The sequence below is a fragment of the Marmota marmota genome, unplaced genomic scaffold (genome assembly GCF_001458135.2).
Source record: "Marmota marmota marmota unplaced genomic scaffold, marMar, whole genome shotgun sequence".
NCBI lineage: Eukaryota > Metazoa > Chordata > Mammalia > Rodentia > Sciuridae > Marmota > Marmota marmota.
In genome coordinates, this window is record NW_026000241.1 from 27,340,480 (window position 1) to 27,365,135 (window position 24,656).

Consider the following 24,656-nt stretch of genomic DNA (forward strand, 5'->3'; position numbering starts at 1 on the left):
TGAGCAGAGGGGAGGGAGAGAGAGAGAGGGGAGGAGTGGGAGGGGGGATAGTAGAGGATAGGAAAGGCAGCAGAACACAACAGACACTAGTATGGCAATATGTAAATCAATGGATGTGTAACTGATGTGATTCTGCAATCTGTATTTGGGGTAAAAATGGGAGCTCATAACCCACTTGAATCAAAGTGTGAAATATGATATATCAAGAATTATGTAATGTTTTGAACAGCCAACAATAAAAAATTTTAAAAAAAAAAGAATAATGATAATTGCTTAAATTTTAGGTTTTTTAAAAATACAAATGTAAAAGCAATTATTATGTAAAGTATTATTCTTATTGTTTATCTTACAAGTTTTAATTAAAAGTATTTAGTAACAAAAAAATAAAAATAAAAAAAAAATAAAAGCAAAAATGACTGGGAATGTAGCTCGGTGGCTAAGTGCCCCTAGTTCAATTCCCGGTACCAAAAAAAAAGAGTACCTAAACTTTAATATCAACTCCTTACCTTCATGGCTATGTAAACATGAGAGAACCATCCTCTCAGCTTTTCCCTCTGTGAGATGAATAGAAAGCCTCCCCCACATCTTACAGCTAGTTATGCATATACTATGCAGTAAACCTCATCATTTATTTTGCAGCAGACCTCATTATAAGTAACCAGTGTTCTAATTAAAGTGATACCAAAACTGAAATTTTATTGTCTGTTTTCTGGACTGTGAGGCCCAAGCCACATCAGACTATAATACAACAGTCCTTAAAGATTTGCTTTTCAACCAAATGTTGATTAAAAAGAGTGGACATTCCAAAGGGGGGCTTAGGAGAGGGAAGAGTTCCATGGTGGTAATAGTAGTCTGAGACATATTTCAAAAGTCTCACTTTTCTTCCCCCCAACCCCGCCCCCCGCCATGAGGATACTTCTTCCTATTCACTTTTTTGTTCATACGCTTTTCTTTTGGACTGGATCCTGAGCCCTTTTTGAATAGTAGCTCGTTCTCACAAAGCTCAAGGAGACTTTGTGATTTGCCTTTGATTTTAGGAAATATCAGTTAGAATAAAGCCCTTGGTCTTCCTGGGGGCTCCTAGATGCAAGACAGTGCTAGAATTCCAGCCGCTGGTCAACATTCCTCCACCCACTGGAAACATTATACAAGGAAGGACCCCAAATAGCACAAATTTCTCTGGGAATATTAGACCCTACAAAGCATTACTTGAAAATTTCGATGTAACAAATCTTGACTTTATACTGCAAACAAACTATTATTTCTCAATATTAAAAAGAGAATGTAGCTGAGTGCAATGGCACACACCTGTAATCCCAGCGTCTTATGAGACTGAGGCAGGAGGGTCCCAAGTTCAAAGCCAGCCTCAGCAAAAGCAAGGCACTAAGCAACTCAGTGAGACCCTGCCTCTAAATAAAATAGAAAACAGGGTTGGGAATGTGGCTCAGTGGTGGACTGCCCCTGAGTTCAATCCCTGGTACCAAAAAAAGAAAAAGAAATGTCTTGGACTAAGCATCCAGTCAGGACTGTTGAGGAATATTGTAAGTGTGCAAATTACTTTCTCTGAGTTAGGCTTGTGGACCCCTCAAAGAGGACAAATGACATGAAGAATCACTGCCAGTCAGGGCCTCGTAACCCTACAGAATCCCGAACTCCAGCATGAGCTGGTAGTGTCATAAAAGCCACAGATAAAACACTATTTTGATATAAACATGCATTTAGATCACCACCTCTCAGCCTTGTGACCCGAGGCAAGTTACCATAAGCTCTTCAGGTTTCTCATCGCTAAAAGAGAACAATATTCTCCACTTACAAGATTTATAGTTGAGAAACATAAATGACATAATCTATGTGAAAGTAGTTATCACAGCTTGGATCAGTGTATGGCTGAGAAGTGAGGGAACAGTGTGTAACCACAGACTAGAGAACTGTTCAACCAAAAGTACAAACGGCCAACTCCAGATTGAGAAAGTGGCAAGAGATAAGAAACAGGCCCCATTATGAAGGACCTGTAGGTCTGCAGAGTTTAGTTTTGAAAGCTCAGGGTGATGTCAAACTAGGAAAGGGTTGAAGGGAGAGGAAATCAATGACATATTTTAGATTTCTCCTGTAAAATCAAAACCCTTGGCTGCTACATAGAAGGAGACTTGCAAGATCAGAGTAAAATCAGAGGCATAGAAACCTTCTGGGTTGACCAACTTTTAAGGAGAAATGATGAGTTTAATTAGAAGAGTGACCGTGGAGAATATCTGACCTTTGTGACCAGATGTCACAGTAAAGGTAGAAATAAATCTGGATTTGAATCCTGACTTTTCAAATTACCATCTCTGCCACTTTGGACAAATACATGATTTTTCGTATATTTTTTAAAAAAGTGAGCCATCAGCTGCCCTGGAGGGCTGGTTTTGCTTGCTTGTTTGTTTATTTGTTGAGGAGAAAATAGCATTTTTAATTTAATTGAAAGTTTAAAAAACAGGGGCTGGGGTTGCAGCTCAGTGGTTGAGCACTTGCTTGGCATGTGTGAAGCACTGGGTTCGATCCTCAGCACCACATTAAAAAATAAAATAAAGATAATGTATCCACCTACAACTAAAAAATAAATAAAGTTAAAAACAAAGTTATGCAAGCATCTTTATTGGAAATTAAAAAGGCAGGAACTCAGTCTTACACTTCTCCACATAAAATCAGAAGTTGTTAGAGCAACATATAGATTTTAAGTTAAAGAAAAGAAGTCACATTGTAGAAATCTACTCCTGCAAGACTATTGTGAAGATTAAATTAGACTCTAACACATAGGTATATGCAGTCTTGGCATGTGAGGTACTTCAGGGGGCATCCAGGGTGAGGTATTTGGTGCCTGGCTGGCCATGCAGATTTGGAGGACACACCAACAGCACACAGGGACAGTAGTTGAACCTAAAGCGTTGGTGTGGTCACCTGGTAAAAACTTCCATGGTTAGAAGGTAGTAGAAACAAGGCAGGCATGGTGTACACCTGTAATCCCAGAAACTCAGGAGGCAGAGGCAGGAGGATTACAAGTTCGAGGCCAGCCTTAGCAAATTAACAAGGTCCTAAGCAACTTAGTGAGACCCTATCTCAAAATAAAAAGGGCTGGGGGTGTTGTTCGGTGGTTAAGCCCTCTGGGTTCAATCCTCAGTAGCTCCTCCTCCCAAAAAAAGGTGATAGACAACAGAACCAATGGAAAGACCAATTTTAAAAAGCAAGTAGAGGGGCTGGGGTTGTGGCTCAGTTCTAGAGCACTCGCTTAGCATGTGCAAGGCCCTGGGTTCGATCCTCAGCACCACATAAAACTAGATAAATAAAACAAAGGTATTTTGTCCAACTAAAAATAAAAAAAAAATCAGACCCATTGTGGTAGAGCTAGAATTTTCTAGAATTTGCAATTCTAAGAAATTCCAGGTGATGCGATTGCTATTGCTGCTGGTCCAGGAATCACCTTTTGAGTTTTTGAGGACTTTGGAGTCTATTCTAAGATCTTTGGGGAACTGCAAAAGGCTGCTTTCTTTAACTCACTCTATAGGATGGCATATTTTGTCTAGTAAAAAGCTGTTGTGACTGGGTTTGTGATAATCTTTTGCGTGAACTTGCTGGGACAACCATCCCTCCTTCGTGAAATAAAACAATCTCCACATCTTGGATGCAGGGACCATGTCCCTGTGGAGGCGGCCACCAGAACTACCTTGATGACAATGTCCTTTCCCTTGCAAGGCTCTCGGTTCAGTCATCCATTGGGCCTGCTTCCTTCTGCCTGGGCCCCAGGAGAGTCCTGTTCCCACGTCATTGTTCCCACGGAGCTCCTTCTGCTCCATTGTACCAGATCAGAACCTCTTCCCTATAGGCTACTAAATCCTGCTGGCACTGTTTCAAGTACAATATTTGTAAAAGCTCACTTTGCTCCTTGATGGATTGTGAGCCAGTCTCCCCTCACTACTATCTTGTATTAATGAAATACCAAGAGAAAATTGAGAATACAGTAGGTCTTGATAGGGGGAGAGGTCTGAGCCTCTGTCCCCACCAAAACAGACTCAATCCCAGAGCCCCAAAGCCCTGGCCTTGCTCTGCAGCCCTCTGAGAATTTGCACTTCTGTGTGTTCAGCCTGCTTCTGGGCTCTTTGGTGATGACCACAGCAAGGACACTCTCCTTCTTCAGCTTTTCAGGCTCCTCTGCTCTTGCAAGGTGATCTGGGAGATCCAGGTGAGCTGGGTATCCCTGCTGTCAGCCTCGGCTCCAGCATGTACACCCAACAGAGCAGAAAACCAGGTTTCTCAGTGTAGTTCATGGAGCCTTTGGAACAGATGTTACAAGAAGCCATCTGAGTGTTGAAAGATATCCAAATGCTAGATAATGTTTTGGTCTTTTGATATCTGGAAACTCAGTCTTATTGTTTTTCAAAGTTAGGACTCCACAATGACCCAGCTCCAGAGATGTGAGCAGGGGCAAGCTCAAGGTTTTGAGAGCAGACAGGTTTGGAAAATGCTAACATACAAAGTCATACAAAGGTGAACAGTTCACTTGTGGGTGAATCTCCAAGGAGGAAATGTACAATGCCTCATTTCCCAAGCTCCTTTGACCACAGAATCTCTTTTTGTCCTTTTTAAAGCATCTCTCAGGGCTGCTATCATGGGACCCCTTTGGGAATATCATCTGGATATTAACCCAGTAGCCATGGTGAGCTGTGAGGGTGGAGCTCAGAGATGCAGCCCTGGACAATAGCAGCCATGATGTTCCTTTAAAAAGGACTACAAATTACAGTAATCAAGAGGAGGGCAATTCGTACTAATAACACACCTAGGACTAAGAAAATAAAAGCTCAAATGGTTAGAGCTGGGTATGGTGTGACTTAGAGCTTTTTATATATTTTGGTGGAAGTACGTCCCCTTCAATCCCCTTCCTCCACAGCATTTTTTTTTAAAAATGTAAAGCACCGGGCTAGTTAGGAAATAAAGGCCTCACCTAAAATAGGAGGCTTGATATGGTCAAAATAGGGGTGAGTCCTGATCCCAATAGCTACCACCTACCCTGTGACAAGTCACTTTATCCCCCTGGGACTCAACTTTCCTCACAAGTCAAATAAAATACACGTGGAATGCACAACACAGGAGTTCCAGTTATAATATTGTAGGATTCCGGGAAGCCTAGAAGAGGTCTCAGCCGACATCAATTTCCCATGTGTCGGGTGACAGGTGACTTTGGTAGTAGGGATTGAACCCAGGCACACTTAACCACTGAGCCACATCCCCAGCCCTTTTTTATGTTTTATTTAGAGACAGGGTCTCCCTGGGTTGCTTAGGGCCTTACAAAGTTGCTGAGGCTGGCTTTGAACTCACAATTCTCCTGCCTCAGCCTCCCAAGCTGCTGGGATAACAGGTGTGCCCCACTGCGCCCAGCTGTATTGGATGACTTTAAGATAGTGGTTTCAGAGTGCCAAGAGCTTGCCCCTCCTGACATCTCTGCAGCTGGATCATTTGGAGTATTCACTTTGTAAAGCAATAAGGCCGAGTTTCCAGACATCAAAAGACCAAAAGAACATGCTCAAAAAGTATCGTATACCCCTACAGATTATCCCAAAATATATTACCTAGCATTTGGATAACTTTGAACACTCAGATGATAAGACTTGGATCTCTTTCCCCTTTATAAAGGAAACTTTCCTCAATTTGGGTAGTTCTTTCGGAGGACAGGAAATCTTTTGGCCTTTTTTAATAACTTTGGGGGTGGGGGGAAAAGATGATTGGCAATGATGATAGCAATTCATAATCCCATAATCTCAACTGAGGTAGGGCTAATAAATGGGTCTGTCTCTGGTGCCAAAAGTATATATAAGTGCAAACTGGATGGGCTTTAGACATAGATGTCTCTCAGGAACTCTCCAAGCTTAAGACGGTTCATTTATTTGCAATAAATATGTAAAATGCTGTCCTTTAAAAAAAAAAAAAGCACACAGATCTTGATTCCTGGTGCACTGAGAGTCCTCCATATTTTTTATGTGAAAGCAAATATTATTATATGTTGTTATATAATGTGTCACAGACCTTCAGTCCTATAATGGAATCAAGAGACTCCTGAAATGCAGAGAAAGTGACATTTAAGCTCAGTCTTGATGGCTGAGAAGGCTCTGTTCTGCAAAGAGCCCAAGAAAGGGACATTTCAGACAGAAAAACATGTGAAGTGTCCTTGAGGCAGGGAAGAGCTCGAAGTGTTCCCAGAATGACAAGGACACTGTTTTGGCCGGAGTCGAGTGTGCGAGAGGAGGAGGGTGTTGGTGGGAAGTGGGGAAGGACCACCTTTTAGTAAAGAATGTGGGTTTTATCCTAAAGGCCGTGAGAATCCACTGGAGGTTTTTAAACAGGGACGAGATAAAACCTGATCTGCAGTTTTTAAAACATAAGTCTTCAGTTGCTGATCAATAAAAGTACTTGCCACATGCCTGTAACCCCAGCGGCTCAGGAGGTTGAGGCAGGAGGATCACAGGTTCAAAGCCAGCCTCGGCAACTCAGCAAGACCCTGTCTCTAAATAAAATACAAAAAGGGGCTGGGGAGGTGGCCTCAGTGGTTAAATGCCCCTGGGTTCAATCCCAGCTATAAAGAAAAAAAAAAAGAAAGAACTAGAGAGGCAAGGCCAGTGCAGAGAGCATTTGGGAAGCCCTGTCCGGAGATGATGGCAGTTTGGGCTGCAGTGGCAGCAGAAATGGAGAAACGGTGGAATGGGAACTGTAATCTGGGGGAAGAACCAGTGCACTTACTAATGGGTTTGAGGAAGGTGGTGGAGGAAGGAGGAGCCAGGGAGGGCTCCGTAGGTATTTGCTTAAGCTCCTATCTGGATGCTTCTACTGAGGTAGAAGATTACTAGGAACAGATTTCAGAAATAATTAACTGGGAGGTGCCTCCTGGGTATGCAAATGGAGATGGCCAGGTGAGGTGGGCATAAGGTTCTGGTGTCACAGGAAACATCCCGGATGGAGTTACACTTGGATGTCATCTGCAGATAACTGTTATTTAAAGCTGCAAAACAGGGTGAGGATGACCTAGGGGAAAGACTGGCAAACTTTCTAAAGTTCCAGACAGTAAATATTTTCAGCTATAGGTGTCACTCAAAACCACTCACACTCTGCCGCTGTTGTGCAAAGGCTGCCATAGACTGTATATAAACAATTGAGCATAGATGCATTCCAATAAAACTTTATTTACAAAACAAGTGGTGGGCCATATTTGGCCGACAGGTCAAAGTTTGCTGACCTCTGCCCCAGGCTGAGGAGAGCACACACATCCAAGACAGGCTAAAACACTTCAGTAATGATAATTACTATGTACGTATAATTGTGTCACCTACTATGCCATGTCACTATTGTAAGTGCTTTACTATGTTTATTCCATTAATCTTCACAATAAGGTGGATTCTGTTTTATCCCTACTTTACAAATAAGACGGGTATTTCACAAATACCATAGGCACTCTTATCTGTTTTACAAAACAAAACCTGTGACATAAGATTTTTTCTTGAGGGAAAATGTCCCGAGCTTGGCATTCCAGGTCTAGTATGGCAATGCTGTGGACTTCCGCAGCCTAGACATTTGTCCAGCATCCCTAGAGTATGACCCTCATCCTCACAGACCAAAACAGTGACTGGGGCTCCAGCCATCATCTTCACATTGCAGGCAGCAGTTAGAACCAGAAGTAAATGGCATGTACTAGTTGTTTAAAAAAAAAAACAAAACTGGCTTTTAAGTTTCCTAGAAACTACCATATACCACTCCCTTCATTGTATCTCATTGGCCAGAATTTATTCACACGGACACTTCCAGGTACAAGGGAGACTGGCAAATATAGTTTTTTCCCAGGGGCCGTGTGCCTAGCTAAAATTAGAGAGTCTATGACTAAAGTGGAAAGTAAGAACATTCAGAAGCTAGAAGTTTCTGACCAGTTGCCCTACTGATTCCTTTCTTGTGCCTTCTTGTAGTTGGTAGCACTCTAAGACATATCTACAGCTCAGTCATCTCGTTTCTCAGGCCCCCAGTGTTGGAGTCCTATATCCCAAGTCGCCTCTTCTGTGAAGCCGTCCTTGACCCCTGGGAAGATGCCTGTCCTGTTCCCACGTCCTTAGTTGTTCTTGGTCAGTTCTTTCCTGAACTGTCTTGACTGAGTAACTCAAGGGCAGGTAGAGTAAGAATTTAAGAAAATATGTAGTGAAACTGCAAAAGAAGAAAAAGGAATCAGAGCCCCTGTGAGTGCTCGGCAGGATGCCCCCCTGGTCCATGGTGGAAGGGGCTGGGGTCAGACACCCAGCAGAACCATCATGCTCAAATTTCGCTGACTGGGCAACATAAATCAGGGGAACTTTAAAAATCTTGACACTCAGGTTTCACCCCCTAGTGATTAATTCAGACTTTCTGAAGGTGACACCTGGGTATCAGTGTTTTGAAAAGTTTTGTCAGGTGAAATATGACATGCAATTGTATTTGAGAACCTACACAGTTCAAAATAGAGAAAACAATTTTCCTCCTTCAGAGACCTTGAGGGCTTTTTGCTTACCTACATTGCTTTCCCACACAGAGGTAGTTGGTCTTATCCTTTGAAGCTACTTCCTTCCAGCCATAGAAAAAGGTGCATTTATATAATAAATGATAGATTGATTGAAAGGCTTCCAATGAGAATTATTTAAGGCCCTCCTGAGTTTATTTGAGGTAGTTTGATGCACTGTGGGTCAAATAACTCTAAGCTTCTCTTTAAGTAAGTAAATTAGAGCAGTCAGTCAGGGAAATAAGAAACATCTTACTGAAGCTCACCTTATTTGTGACACATAATATGTTCGGATTGCTTTATCGACTTAGAAGGGTGCAGATCGATCTCCGGTGACAGATGTGATGGCTGCCATCAGGATGGGAGGGGCCGTGCCCGAGAGCCCCTGAGTGCTCGGCTCAGTTTTCAGCAAGCAGCAGAGTTTCCTGCCTTCTGTGCAAGTAAAGAACAGTCCCATTTGCTATTGTTTTCTCTAAAAGATAGGGGGAGTGAGGACATTAGTGCTCTTTTCCTAGTTAAAGATTTCTGGGTGAATTCAGTTGTTTTGTTCAGTTCAATAAAAATGCTGTTGACTCTTGCGGGTATTTCAAACATTTAGCAGAAAATGAGAGGAATAAAGTTGCTCAGGAACTTTTTTTTTTAACTGCAATATGTATATCCAGTTCTAGGGTGAATAACACTGGATTGTTGTTTTTTTTTTTTTTTTCCTAATGGGGATTGAGCTCAGGGTGTTTAACCACTGAGCCACATCCCCAGCCCTTTTTAAATTTTGAGACAGGATCTCACAAAGTTTCTTAGGGCCTCCCTAAGCTGCTGAGGCTGCCTTTGAACTTGTGATCCTCCTGCCACGGCCTCCCGAGCCTCTGGGATCACAGGCGTGCGCCACCACACCCGGCAATGTTGGGTTTTCCAAGCACATTTAGTGACTTCTGAAATTTGTTTTTAAGCGTTCTTTTGGAATGCAAGTCGAGACTCTGGCTTGAGTTGATATTGTTACTGGTGAAAAGCAAGACATAGCTTGGATTTGTGCCTTCAGTGAAGGAGAGAGGAAGCCAGGAAACGCACTGGGCAAAACTGCAAAATCAGATGGAGCCAGCACACGGCTCCCAACCAGAAAAAGAGGCCGTGGATCACGTATAGTTGCCAGGAAAGAAAACTGCTTTATTGAAAGGTTAATTTTCAGATTAGTTTTGAGAAATTTGAGATAAATAAATGAGATCAGACAAAAAACATAAGGCCTGGATCCTTTTTCCTCGGGTTTGCAGAAAATAGTCATTGCTTCCAATAAAATGTTTTGACATTTTCAGTTGGGAGAAAATGTTAATTGTGATGTTATGTGTATGTGTTCTTAAAAACACTTGCAAATAAATCCTTTATTTGTTTTAAGAGTAATCAGAGTGTAAAAACACTATTGAGATGCTAGTTGTGTTCTCTATACCTATGGAAACTGTAACGCTGTCTAGGGTGTTGCAATTCATTTTCCAGGTTCAAACATGAACATTCCTTTACTTGTTTTGTAATTCAGTTGCAGTTTTCTGGGGAGTCCTGGGGATCTGCCTCGGGGTTTTTTTTTTCTCATTTTAATTCATATTTTGCTTTTTATTTATTTGTGAAAATGTCAGCAAAGACTACATGGTGACCACTGATTTGTATATTTAACACCTACTATTAAGCTATTTAGTGGTAGGAACTGTGTGTGGTTTTTGTTTTAGTACCACCATCCCTGCTTTAAATTTAACAGTCACCACATAGTTTGTCAATTTTGGGGGGGGAAGTAGGGGGTTACCAGGGATTGAACCTAGAGGTGCTTAATCGCTAAGCCATATCCCTAGCCCTTTCTTTTTATTTTGAGACAGGGTCTCGTTAATTTGCTTAGGGCCTTACTAAGTTGCTGAGGCTGGCCTTCAACACGTGATCCTCTTGCCTCAGCCTCCCAAACCACTGGATTCCAGGTATGAGCCTCCAAACCCCGCTGTCCAATGATTTTTACTCCCTCCTTTCTCCTGTATGCCCCTGCTGCAGAATTCCATGTTGCAACTGATGGCTGGAGCTACAGATTCAAAACAAAGATCTCATTGTGAAGTATTATAGTGTGGCATTGTCTGTGGCCCCTCAGGAGTGAAATACCAACAAGGTCACATATTGATGGACCAGCAGAGACCCAAATGTAAGCTGAGGCCAGCTCAGCAGTGTGTCTAAGGCGCTCCTAGCTGAACAGAAAGCAGCTTCAGCTCTTACTGACATATGAGGTAGAACAACACATGGATATGGACACATACACTGGCCACCTTCCACAGGGAGAAGATGCCATTAGTAATCACTTTGGGGAGCATTTGCAATCCAATTTGATATTTGTTAACTTCTCAGTTCAAAGATATGACTATTCTTACAGAGAACACTTTTCTCTCTTAAATCATCATCTTCAAATACCAATGTGTGCGTGAATATACTTAAATCGCATTAAAGCTTGAAAATAATTTCAAAAGCAGATTTGGATGGAAATAAAACAGGTGTATTAAAATTTTCTGACTACTAATGATCAGAGTTTTGTTGAGCACAAACAGCACAAACAGAACAGGAGGATGGCTATACTTTCTCTCACATCCTTATACAAAGACAGTTAAGTTGCAGGTCTCGCATAGATTAGTACGAATGACATAAAAGATGATCAGGTGCATGGAACAGGACAGAATGCACAGCGTCCAACACCATTTGCAAATGTGGCCTTCCTTGGCATGTTTTAAAAACCAGTGGGACCTGTGTGTCATGGGAAAATAGTGGATCCTGCCAGTAAAAGCCAATCAGTAACACTCAACAACAGATTTGACCACTAATGTTGGTACAACCAGATTAATGTGTTGGAGTCAGTTGTCGGGCTCATTACTACTGGATTTTCTCTGGTCCATGCTAATGAACTAGATTATTGATTTTAGGATTGTCTGTGTATTCGAGGATATTCTCTAAGATGTCTTTATACTATTTCATGCTTAAGTTGTCATTCTGTCATAATGACATAACAATGAGTAATCATTTTCTAATCATGTTGAACGGGGTTAAAACCGTGTATAAAATGAATCTTCCCGGCTTGAGAGCAACAGGCACATTCTTGCTGTCACTCCCCTATCTGGGTGGAGGTCACTCCTACCTGCCTGCCACCTTCCCCAGGAATTAGCTGTATGCCCAGCTTAAGACCTGTATAGTGATAAATCTGCTTTCCAATATGTTTGAATGGCAGGAGAGCTCCAAAGACACCTCCGTCTAAATAGGATTTTAGCACTTCAGGTGCTGTTCCAAAGTACAGCAGGCTGGGTTGCTGTGTTGGTTGGTGGTGTTTATTCATCTCCCCTTCTCATTTCATGTGTATGTATGTTTGCTTCTTGGCGTATATGCCCGGCTCTCGGGGTGTATGGGTTTGGTGAATGCATGCGTAGAGTGTGTGTATATGTAAAGTAGAAACCGAACCAGGATCACAAAATGAACTACTGTATGCAAGAAATATATGAAGTGCACCCGGCTGCCGGCAGCAATTGCTACATGCAGTCCACTGACTATTTCACGTATTTTGAAGATAGTCCGGGTTACAGTGGTTGTGATGTTCAGGCTGTGCCCAGTAACAACAGATATATGGAACAGGCCTGGGCACTGAATCAGCCTTATACCTGTAGTTACCCTGGAAACATGTTGAAAAGCAAGGACTCTGACTTGGACATGGCCCTGAATCAATACAGCCAACCTGAATATTTCCCTGAAGAAAAGCCTACTTTTTCTCAAGCGAAGTCACCATCGTACTCTCAAAAAAAAGGTAGGGACCTTTTTGCTTCCATTTGTTCAAAGTTTTGGTGTTTGTTTCCGTTTCGTTTTAAAAGTTAGTTTTGTGTCTGGCTTCTTCAAATCTTTGGATTTGAACGGCGAATATTCGAAATGAAAAAGCAGCAGAGAGAGATGTTGCTAGGTGATTGAAGGACTCTGAGAACACTAAGATTTCCAAGCATTTTTTTTCTTCATGTATAAAAGCAGGACAGGTTGGTTTTCTGGGCTGTGTTTGGCATGTGAGGACAAATGTATGTACATCCCAAAATATTACTGCTTTCTTTGCTTTAAAAAAAAAAAAATACGTGAAATCTTCCCTTGCTGGCTAGGTGTGGTAGTGTTTGAGCTGGGAACATTCTCACCGGTTCAAGTTCAGACCAAAAAATTCACTAGACTTTTTCTTAGCACTTTAGAGTAAAAGTTTATTTTTGGTAAGCAGTAAAATAGTGAAATTTTTTTATAGTACTATCAGTTGGTAGGTGACACTTTGTAAATATTCATTTTCACAGATTTAAATTTTTCCATGTAAACTGTAGAAAATCTATTTGTGACCACAAACAGGAACAATGTAAAACTCCAACAGTAATAGATAAACTTTAAGGACACAGCGTGTGGGTAAAGTATAACATGTCTGCAATCAACTCCAATGAACTTGCTATATAAAAGCAAGTGAAATATCCTTTAGAATATCCAATGTTAAAATAAGGGCAATATTCCTTTATCTTAATTTTCTATCCATAGAACATTTCTTGCATTAACAAAAATAAAAGCAAATGGGTACTACTACTGGAACTATTGATGTAATTTCTCAAGAAGTGCTTAAAAAAAAAAAAGTTTAAATTCTAGTATGGAGATGCCAGAACTTGTTTCTTTCTCATTATGACCTATAAGACATTGCTTAGGGAACTACAATTTCTCTGTGAAACTAATCTTTAAATAATGTGCTTTATTTGTGGTTCCTATGAAAATTATCATTTGCTTTTCTTAATGTGACTCTGTAATTAAAAGTAGCCAGCTATGAAAACAAGTCATTTAAAAACTAAAATCCCTGTTAACTTTTTACTAGCTAGAGTGCTATTCTACAACTTCCAGATATGAATTACGAAAGGGATCATAGCATTAAACATTTAGTGTTGTTCTTCTATAGTTTAAGTTCTGCATCCTCTTGAAGGGCATCAAAATTTCCCATTTATTGCCAGGGGACATGCCATGAAAGTTCCCTAACGGGGACATTTGAGACAGATTGTGTGCTTTTTTTCATTTAACGTCATAGTAATATACCTTTGAAAAGAAGAAATTAACATTGCCTCATTAAACATGACAGGTTGTACCTTTAGTAATGTTGCAGGATCAGAATAAGACAGTGGTATCTGTCTAGCTGCAGATTCTACTATTCTTAAAAATTCCTGCAGAACTTTCTGGTCTCTTTTCCTTTTTTTTTTTTTTTTTTTTTCATTATATTTTTCTTCAAGCAGCACTGGGGAAAAGTTGCTTATAAAATACGAAGCCAGGGATTCTTTACTAATTAATTTGATGCATGAACCAGAGGAAAAGACGCATCATATGCATATATTGATGTAATTTCTCAAAGCCATATGCCATCGAAAGGCCACTGCCACCTGCCAGACTCAGTAAATCAAAGCAGGCAAGTAGTCTTAAATGCACCATTATTTACTGTTACAAGTCTTCAAGTAAATCCCAGTAAAACTAAACCCAGCTGTTAACTGTCTCTTAGGACAAAAGGTTGTACCCAACATGTTTATCCATATCGATCCACTATTGATTTTTATTGTTGGAAGATATAAGTAGTGTCTCGTTAAGACAAAATTAAGACTATAAACAGGTGTTCAGTGGGGCAGGCCTCATTTTCAATTGGATTTTCATCTATTTCATGAAAGTCATAATTCCTTTGTTGCTGTCACAGTAGCTCTATGAATCTTCAGTAATACAGCTGCTTTTTTTTTTTTTGAATGGTTTATTCTCTAAACTTTAATTAGAGCTTCCTAATCGTCTTGTTTAAAAACATATATATATATTAAAAGTACACATGGAAGGAAAGCTAGGAGAGTAGTAGGCTTACCAGCATGGGGGAATATTTGCTTATACAAAACCAGGGATTACTTAATTGGTAGACTTTAGAGTGACATTTAGTTTTCCTCGAGTTTATGTTTCTTTCATTTGTAACCAAGGAGGGAAAAAATTATCATTTACTCCTGAAGCCCTGCAAACATGAACCAAGTCTGAAGTCAGACTTCACTTCACTGAATCATGTTTAAAATTAAACTTCGAGACTGGAGATTTAGGTCAATGTCATTTTCACACCGAGGAGAACTGAAATGCAAAACATAGGATTTGTCTGATTTTTTTCATGGGGAAGATGAGAAAATAAAATTTGAATTTTTTAAACTTTAGGGACAAACAGAACCCAACCAATCACTCACAAGGCACGAGCTACTTAGTTACTGTCTTGTGGCATGATCGTTATTTGTTGCGTTTGAGTCGGTCACCACGGCCAGCTCTAATTGCATGCATCCGTTCTGGAGGAAGGAGAAATGGTAAGTTTGGGAATCAGATGAAGAATTGACAGTCAGGTTATTGTGCTTCTCTTTTGTGGCTGGGGTTCCAGCATAGTTAAAAGTTGACAAATCTCCATTATCTCCCAACCTACCTACCCTCTCTCTCTGTCCCCCCACCATTCTCTCTTCCTGTCTACGGGCTATTAACAACAGACATTCCAATTACATTCCAAAGTCCTGGAACAGCTTGTATCCGGCCACCCTGAAAGGCAGCTTTGCCAGTCACCCTCTGTCCATTTAAAGAGAATCCTTCCCAGGAGTCTGTACTGGGCAACTCTCCTGCACAGGACTCTGCATTCCCTTCTATATGCCATCTTCATAGAACCTTCACCTTCAACAAGTTAGTTGCTAGAGCATTTGCATCGGACTCAGTTATCAGTCCAGGAGAAGGACTTTCTGGTTTTCACTTGGGCCAAGGAGATGGGGTGTTGATCTGTTTAGTTTTGCTTTGGATTGCACAGCTACATTTTTAGTTTTGCAGAAAGAAAAATAACTGAAGCAGAAACTCTACAGAAAACTGTACTTCCTGATTCTGCTTTTATTGCATCTGTAAGACAAGATTCATTCTCCTTTCATATTCTGTTGCCTCCATGTGACATTAGAAATGGAAATGAAATGGTAAGTCAGGAGATGTTTGAAGTGGCCCACATCAAAGAGGACTGGATTAAAAAGAAGAGTTAAGCCCCAAAGAAATAGGATTTCTAATTAGAATTTCTTTGGCCTCTTTTAGAGAACAATTGCTACATGGTGGAATTGGGGATGGAGAGATTCAAAAGTCTATACCCCAAAATGATATCACATGAAAAACAGGTACTCATCCCTAGAATCATACCCAGTCTAGGGAAAATCAGGCAGGACATGGAAGATCATGAATTCCACTCCATAATCACTGCTGGCTATAAACTTGAATGTAAGATGACATACTATGTCCTCCCTGTTCTCCTTCCCTCATCCTTTATTTCCCCTCCAACACTCTGTCTTCCTCCCCTCCTCTAGTTGAATTTAAGTTAAATACAGATGCCATCAGTTCACCCAGAGAACTGTTGAGAATTACAGACATCATCTCTTCAAGTCATGAACACTGAGGCAAGCCAGCCTTGGCAATTGAGCCATGCCCTAAGCAATGTAGGGAGACCCTGACTCAAAATTTTTAAAAAGGGCTGGAGATGTGGCTCAGGGATTGAGTGCCCCTGGTACCAAAAAATAAGTGAGTAAAGGTAACACTTTAATGGTTAATACAACTACAGTGGTTTTTTTTTTTTTTAACAACCTGTACATAATTGTGAGGATGCTGGTGTAAGGATAGCATTTTAATCTAGACACCGCCACCCATAAACTATTAACAATACCACTTCAGAAAGAAATACTACCATTTTAAATAAATATATGTATTTTATTTAACACATTTGCTATTCAAAAGGTTAAATGAAGTGACTCTCAGCCACAGACATGAGAGGAAAGTAAACAGCAGTAATAGTTTTCAAAACAACTTTAAGAACAGACATAAAATGAACTGACTTTTCCCTTTCCTGAGGAGTAGGCATCTGTCTTGTCAAAGGCACATTCTCCAGGTTCTCACCTCATGCCCTAACCAAATCCTAAAGCACACACTTCCATTCCTTAGGAGGAAGGCTGATGGGGAGTCCCTTGCACAACTAAGTCAGATCCCTGGGGCTTGGGAAGGAATGGCGGTACTAACTTCCCACATGTGGAAATGGACATCATCACCTTGCATCCCTCCATGAATACTTTTTCCACAGCCAAGATCAAATCTTCCTTCTCAGCTCCCAGTCCTCAAAAGCCTTCAGCTTGAGGTCAGACTGCTCCCCACTCCATTATCCCACTGGCCCTGACTTAAGGACTTCATCATCTTCTGGGTTGCCAGTACCCACCTGACATAGGTATTCTTCCCGTTTCCAGAGACTGCTGAGTAGCCATGCGCTGTCCTTGGTACCACCCCTGGAACTAGTTGCTTTATTATAATTTGTTATATATGACAGCAGAATGCATTACAATTCATATTACACATACAGAGCACAATATTTCATATCTGATTATATACAAAATATATTCACACCATTCGTGTATTCACACATGTACTTAGGGTCATGATGACCATCTCATTCCACCATCTTTCCAACCTCCCATGCCCCCTCCCTCCATTCCCTTTATGAGTCAGCATCGTATCAAAGAAAACACTCGGCCTTTGGTTTTGGGTATTGGCTAACTTCATTTAGCATAGTATTCTCTAACTCCATCATTTACAGCAAATGCCATGATTTTGTTCTCTTTAAATGCTGGATAAAATTCCATTGTGTGTGTGTGTGTGTGTGTATATCATATTTTCTTTATCCATTCATCCACTGATGGACACCTTGGCTGGTTCCATAGTTTGGCTGTTGTGAATTGTGTTGCTATAAACATGGGTGTGCATGTATCACTGTAGTATGCCGACTTTAACTCCTTAGGATAAATACTGAGGAGTGGTACAGCTGGATCATATGGCAGTTCCATTCCTAGTCTTTTGAGGAATCTCCATACCAATTTCCATAGTGATAGTGCTAATTTACCATCATAAATTGTAAAAGTGTGCCTCTTTCTCCACATCTTCTCTAGCATTTATTATTGTCTATATTCTTGGCTACCACTCTAATGGGAATTATATGAAATCTCAGTGTAGTTTTGATTTGCATTTCCCTAATTGCTAAAGATGTTGAACTTTTTTTTTTCATAATTTGTTGGCCATTTGTATTTCTTAGAAGTGTCTATTAAGTGTATTGTTTCTTTTTGTATTTTTTAGCTCTTTATATAATTTGGATATTAATCCTCTGTCAAAAGAATAACCAAGTATTTTCTTTCCATCATGTAGGTTCTCTCTTCACATTGTTTCCTTTGCTGTGCAAAAGCTTTTTAATTGATGCCATCATATTTATTAATTCTTGGTGTTATTTCCTGAGCTTTAGGAATCTATTGAGAAAGACTGTGCCTATATGCTGGAATACTGACCCTTCATTTTCTACTATGAGTTGCATAGTTTCGGGTCTAATTCCTAGGTCTTTAATCCATTTTGAGTTGAATTTTGTGCAGAATGAGAGACAGCCAGTCTCTTTTTCAATTATTTCTATCATTTGTGGAAGATGAGCTATGGATAACCAGTTTATCCAGCACCATTTGTTTAAAAGCCTATCTTTTCTCCAACATATGTTTTTAACTTTTGGGTGATCTGTCTTCTCTTCTGCTCAGTTGATTTATGTGTCTGTTTTTATGCCAGTACCACACAATATTTTTTTCTATACACTATAATTTGAAGTCAGGTATTGTAATGCTACCAGCATTGATTTTTTTTTTTTTTTTTTTTTTTTTGTCTGTGTGGGGGGCGGGGATGCTTAGAATTGCTTTGGCTCTTCTGGGTCTCTTATTTTTCCAAATGAAGTTTAGAACAGTTATTTCTTAATCTATGCAGATTGTCATTGGTATTTTGATGTGGATTGCATTGAATCTATGTATTGCTTTTGGCAATTTGGCCATTTTTAACCATTAATTCTGTTTATCCAGGAAAATGGGAGGTTGCCTTGTGTCGTTTTCATTGTAGAGGTCTTTTACCTCCTTGGTTAGATTTATCCCTTATTTGGTTGTTGCTGTTTTGAGGCTATTTGTGAATAGGATTGTTTTCCTGATTTCTCTTGGCAGAATCATTATTGGTGTTTTAAAAAAAGTTATTAAATTTTCTATCATCTTTGTTGAGTCTGTTTATTAGCTCTAGCAGTCTTCTGGTGGAGCTTTTTGGATCTTCTGAGTAGAGGGACAGTCAGAGTTTGACTTCTTTTCCTACTTCTATCCCTTTTATTTCCTTCTCTTGCCTAATTGCTCTGGCTAAAATTTCTCTTACTATATTGAATAAGGCTGGTGGGAGTGGATATCCTAAATTTTGTTCCAGATTTTAAAGGAACTGCTTTCAGTCCCCCCCACCATTCACTATAGTGTTGGACTTGTCATAGATGGCCTTTAAAATGTTGAAGTTAGTTCCTTCTATCCTTAGTTTCAGTATTTTTATCATGAATGGGTGCTCAATTTTGTCAGGGGATTTTTGTGCATTTATTGATTTTTTTTGTCCTTAATTCTATTTAGGTAGCAAATTGCATTTATTGATTTCTGCATGTTAAACCATCTTTGCAATCCTGAGAGAAAAACTGACTTAATGTTGAATATGATTTGCTAATATTTTACTAAGAATTTAGGGATATTGGTCTGTAGTTTTCTTTCCTTGATGAGTCCTTATCTGGTTTGGGTATGAGGGTGATACTGGCTTTACAGAATGAATTTGGAAGTAGTCCATCCCTTCCTGTTTCATGGAATTTATTTGTGCAGCATTAGTTTTTCTTTATAGGTCTGATAGAATTCAGCTTAAAACCCATCTGGTCCTGGTCTTTTCTTTGTTAGCAGCAGTAATAAAAAGCCTTCCGTATTATTGCTAGATATTGGTCTGTTTAGGTTTTCCATGCCCCATAGATTCAATGTTGACAGGTCATGTGTGTCTAGAATAATGTATCCATTCCTTCTAGGTTTTCCAATTTATTGAAATGTAAATTCTTAAAATAGTGCCTAATGACTCTGGATTTCTATGATCATTTCTCATTTTTCATCTTTAATTTGGGTCTCTTTTGTTTAGTTTGAAAAGATTAACAAGCACTTAGCCAAAGAACCAACTCTTCATTTCATTGATTCTTTATAATGCTTTTTTATTCTCTATTTCTTTGGGGTTTTTTTTAATTTGTTCTACTTAGTTGTACATGACAGTAGAATGCATTTTAATTCATTGCACACAAATGGAGCCCAACACTTCAATTGTCTGGTTGTACATGGTGTAGAGATGCACCATTCATGCAATCATACATGTACCTAGGGTAATGATGTCTATTCTCCACCATCTTTCCTACCCTCCCCTTTGCCCAATCCAAAGTTCCTCCATTATCTCCTTTCTTCTACTGGGATTGGAATTGGTTTGCTCTCGTTTTTCAAGGCCTTGAGATGCATCATTATTTGGAATCTTTCTGATTTTCTTATGAAAATATTCATAGTTATAAACATTCCCCTTAGAACCGCAGAGGGTCTGGATGTTTTATCACTATTCTCACTTGAATGTAAGAACTTTTTAATTTCAATGATGAATGAGTGATATGAGAAAAGTGTGTTATTCAATCTCCATGTGTTTCTAGAGTTGGTTGGTGCTGATTTATAATTTGATTCCATTATGATAAGATGCAAGGAATTGTATCAATTTTTTTGTATTTGCTAAAAGAGTTGTTGTGTGGTTTTAATATGGTCTATTTTAGAACAGATTCCATGAGCTTCTGAGAAGATAGTGAATTTGGCTCTTGTTGTCGATGAAATATTCTACGGGTGTCTGTTAAGTCCATTTGATTTATAATATCTTTGATGTCTGAAGAGTATGAGTTTATGCCTGGATGACATGCGTGTTGGTGAGAAGTTTGTCAAAAATTATCCAGTATTATTGTACTGGGGTCTGTCTGAGTAAGTTCAGTAGTGTCTATTTTGTGTAATTAGGTTCACCAATGTTTGGGTCATAAATATCTACTATTGTTATAGCTGGACATCCTTTTATTTATGTGGTGCTGAGGATTGAACCCAGTGCCTCACGCATGCAAGGCAAGCACTCTACCACTGAGCTATAACCCCAGCCCACCTAATGTCATACCTTCTTTTGGGATGGTTCCCTTTACCATTATTAGTGACCTTCCTTGTCTCTTTTGATTAATTTTGACTTGAAATTTGCTTTGTGGGATACAAGAGTAACTTACTGCTGCTTATTTCCAGGCTTCCTTTGTATGGAAGGAGTTTCATTTTCAGTCCGTGGTTGTTAGACCCTTCCCGTCTTATAAGGTGTCTCTCTTGCAAATTACATATAGCTGGGTCTTGTTTTTTAATCCATTCTGCCAGCCTGGTTTTTAATTGAAGAGTTGAGACCATTTACATTCAATGTTATTGTAGAGATATTTTTACTAATTCTTGCCATTTGATTTCTAATGTTTAATTTGGTCCTGTTTCTCATTTGTGCGTTGAAGGGTTCATTAAATTCTGCTGTCCTGGCTTAGTAGTCATCAGTTCTTACCGTTTCTGCCTATCTTGAAAAGTTTTTATTTCTTCTTTGATTCTGAAGGATAGTTTTTCTAGATATAGCAATCTTGTTTGACAGTTATTTTCTTTCAGGACTTGAAACACATCATTCTATGTCCTCCTGGGTTTCAGAATTTGTGCTGAGAAATCTGAATTACTTCTGATTGGCTTGCTTCTAAACGCAACCTGACATTTTTCTCTTGAAATTCTATCCTTGTTCTGTATGTCAGGGATTTTAATCATGATGTGTCATGGAGAGGTTCTTTTTGAATCCTGTATCTGGTTGTCCATCTTATTCTCAAGGTTTGGAAATTTGTTATTTCCCTGAAGAGGTTATCCATGCCATTAGCTTGCATCTTACAACGCACATCAATTCCAGTGATTCTTAAATTTGGTCTCTTAATGTTGCCCCAGAGATCTTGTATATTCCAGTATGGTTACTTATTTTCTTTAATACATATCTGAATGTTCAGGGCTGGCCACTTTGTCTTCCAACTCTGAGATTCTATCTTAGCATGGTCTACTTTAGTAGACTTTCAACTCAACATTTGATGTATTGTCTTTCATTTCCAAGATTGGTTCTTTTTCAATATCGCTATATCCTTATTGACTTTATCATTCAGATCATTTACTGGCTTAATTCATTCAGTTTTTCTGTGTTCTCTTGAAATTCACTGATCATTTTAATAATTATGCTTTAGCATTCTTTATCTGGTATTTCACCCACTTCAATATCTTTGCAGTCAATTGCTGGTGAATTATGAACTTTAGGAGGCAACATGTTACCTTGGTTTTTTTTCATTTTCCTGTGTTGGGATGAATTTCTCTCCGCCCCTCATCTGTGGACCTTTAGAGCTCAAAGTATTGTGCAATATTAAGTTGTGAATTTTTCCAAGTGGGTTTATAGTATAGTTTCCCTGCTAGTCCTTTGGTGATGATTAGTGTATTTTGATATGCTGTGTCAGAACTTTCCCTGCAGGTCTCAAAACAGTGAGGTCCTTGTAGATCTGGCAGTTGTATTCAGGAGGGCATGTCGAGGACATGTTCTATGATTGCTTTTCTTCACTCCCATAATCCTTTAGAATGTACAGTTGTCAAGTGATCTAGAATGAGACCCCTCAAAAGTGTAGTGTACACAACCTTTCTGTTAATTCTACTTTGGACATAAGAATAGGATGATCAGGAGCGGGGGCTGGCCATTAGTATGGGGGTTTGGCCTCTTATATTAACATTGCTGAAATTTGAGCATGGTTAATTTGTTTGTGGAGCAAGGTGCACTGGGTTTTGTTCAGCAGTAGTCTCTACCCTGTGAAGTTGTAGGGTCCTAGTTGACTCCCAGAATGTCACATGAGAGGGGGGAAACAAACACCATACAGCATTAAAATAAATACCCAGTATCTCTTGTGATATCTCTATCACTAATTACTGCAAAAAACAATAAATAGCTATAAACTAGATTTGGCAATAAACAACACGTGTCCCACAGTACTAATAACTGCAACAACAAGAATGGTAGGAGCAGGAATTATATTACTCAAATATAGTCTTAAGGGAAAAGAAAATGTGTTAGAAGAGTAAAATAAAGTTCAGAGGTTGTGGCTTAGCGATAGAGCACTTTCCTAGCATGTGCAGGGCCCTGGGTTCAATCTTCAGCCCCACATAAAAATAAAGTTTATAATGTTCAAAATGATAACAAAGCAGAAGAGATGAAGCAAATGATGGCTATAGTAGAGGAGAAAAAGTAAATAAGAGAACAAGAAAACTTGGCAATTGGGGAAAAGAAACAAATGTTTATATACATACACCAATCACAAAATATATATGAAAAATTCTTAATTAAAAATATTTTCTCCCCTGAGGTGGACAGTCACTGCCTATGCTGTCATGCATTCTGTTTCACTTTGGGCTCTGTATCCCTGAGAGAGAGCAAGGACTAGGGGTTGTTAGACCCTTCCCGTGTTGCTCACGGAGCTGCCAGCTGGAGTGACCCAAAACTGAAGCTGGTTGAAACACCTCTCACCAGTATAACGTAGAACAGAACAGGAAGCACAGCTGATTGGAGTTTTTGTCCAGACTGACCTGGTTGGGGCTTAGCTCTAGTTAGACCTTTGGGACTTTGATGGGTAGTATCTTCTCTGGAGATTACATCAACACACCCTTAGAGCCAGAAAGATGTGGTCTCTGATGGGGATCTGGATCTGACAAGCCTCCCAAGAATTCTCATAGGGTGGGCCAGCCAACGCCTCATGGGTCTCTCACACTTTGCCAAACTTTTTCAGCTGGTCAGATGCGCCTCCAGACTTGAAGGCAAAGTGAGGTGCACGCCCCTGTTTATCTGACTTGAGTCCCCTTTGGGTACAATCCTCCCCGTGCCTGTTGGATTCACGTTCTATTAGGTCACCCTAGGCCCAAGAGTAGGTATTGCCAGGACAGTATGGCAATCTTTGGATGCCCACAGCAGGAGGCTGCAGTAAGGCCACAGTGACAAGATGGCTCCCGCTCTGCACTTTTCAGACACCAGCTCACTCTGTGGACTCTGGTTCAGCTACATTCAGACTGTTTTTATGTTCTACAGGTTTTCCCATATCACATTTATGCACTGTATTTCTGTAGGTGTTATCCCTCCCCTCTGCAGTGAAATGGAGCCACTGCTGAGACCCCCTTGGGTCCAATGTACTCTTTCTTTCTTGTTTCTTTATTCAGTGCACTCAAATTTCTAAGTCTCTCAGAGAATCCTATCTGATATTGAATTTCAGTGAATTCCCTCTTTCACCTACCTCTCTGAGAAGCAGTATTCCCACTCCTTAAATCCTGACTCATAGAGCAACTAGAAATGCAACCTTCCTCTAAGGCACCATCTTGACCTTTCTCTTTACCCCAACAGTAGTCCTGTGATAAACAAGCACACATGATGGAACAGTCTATGTCAAATCTGATCACATCATGAGCACCAGGAAGGCACTAAGCTCTTGGCATTCTGTAAGGTGCACATAGACAAGGAGATCAGCTTATCACAGCAGTGATATTTTCCTGATTAAAAAAAACCTATCCGGCCCCTTCCTCTTCATGCAATATACAGCTGAAGAATTGATGACCTACATTTTGAGAATTATAACTTTGAATTCCATTCTGAATGGATTTTTTAGATTAAAAGGTACATGTTTTTGTGGAGTATGCAGGAGATGACAGTGGTAGAGTGCTTGCACAGCATGTGTGAAGCTCTGGGTTCAATCCTCAGCACCACATAAAAATAAATAAATTAAAAAGAAAAAGTATGCAGGAGATGATACAACTGTGTGAGCCAAAAGCCACAAACTGACTCTCAAAATTAGAAGTCATTCTCACCCATTTCTGATGAGTCTTCCTTCTTCCCTGCTCCCTAATCTATGCCTTCATTATTACCAAAGAGCTGATATTAACAAGAAAGGTAGTGTTATTTCATAACAGCATCTTAATTTAAATTTTTCCACCAAGATGTGTGTTTATAAGAATCTCACTTTCAAAAAGAAATATGTTCTCTTTCAATTTTCTTGGACTATTTGATAAAAATTCGTGAAATATTTCCCATACAGTGATATAATACAGGAATAAAGGGC

At 39.8% G+C, this 24,656-nt stretch overlaps 1 protein-coding gene across 3 annotated transcripts in view; it reads left to right on the forward strand.

The window, feature by feature from the left end:
• Positions 1–24,656, forward strand: part of Thrb (thyroid hormone receptor beta) — a 252,437-nt gene that overhangs the window by 192,229 nt on the left and 35,552 nt on the right. The window contains exon 1 of one of the 3 annotated variants that reach the window (XM_015489561.2): positions 11,999–12,341. The exons of the other annotated variants lie outside the window; for them this stretch is intronic. Coding sequence (XP_015345047.1) covers positions 12,014–12,341 — 328 coding nt within the window. The 5' untranslated portion in view covers positions 11,999–12,013. Of the gene's footprint in view, positions 1–11,998; positions 12,342–24,656 lie in introns of those variants that run through there. 3 annotated transcript variants of the gene reach the window in all.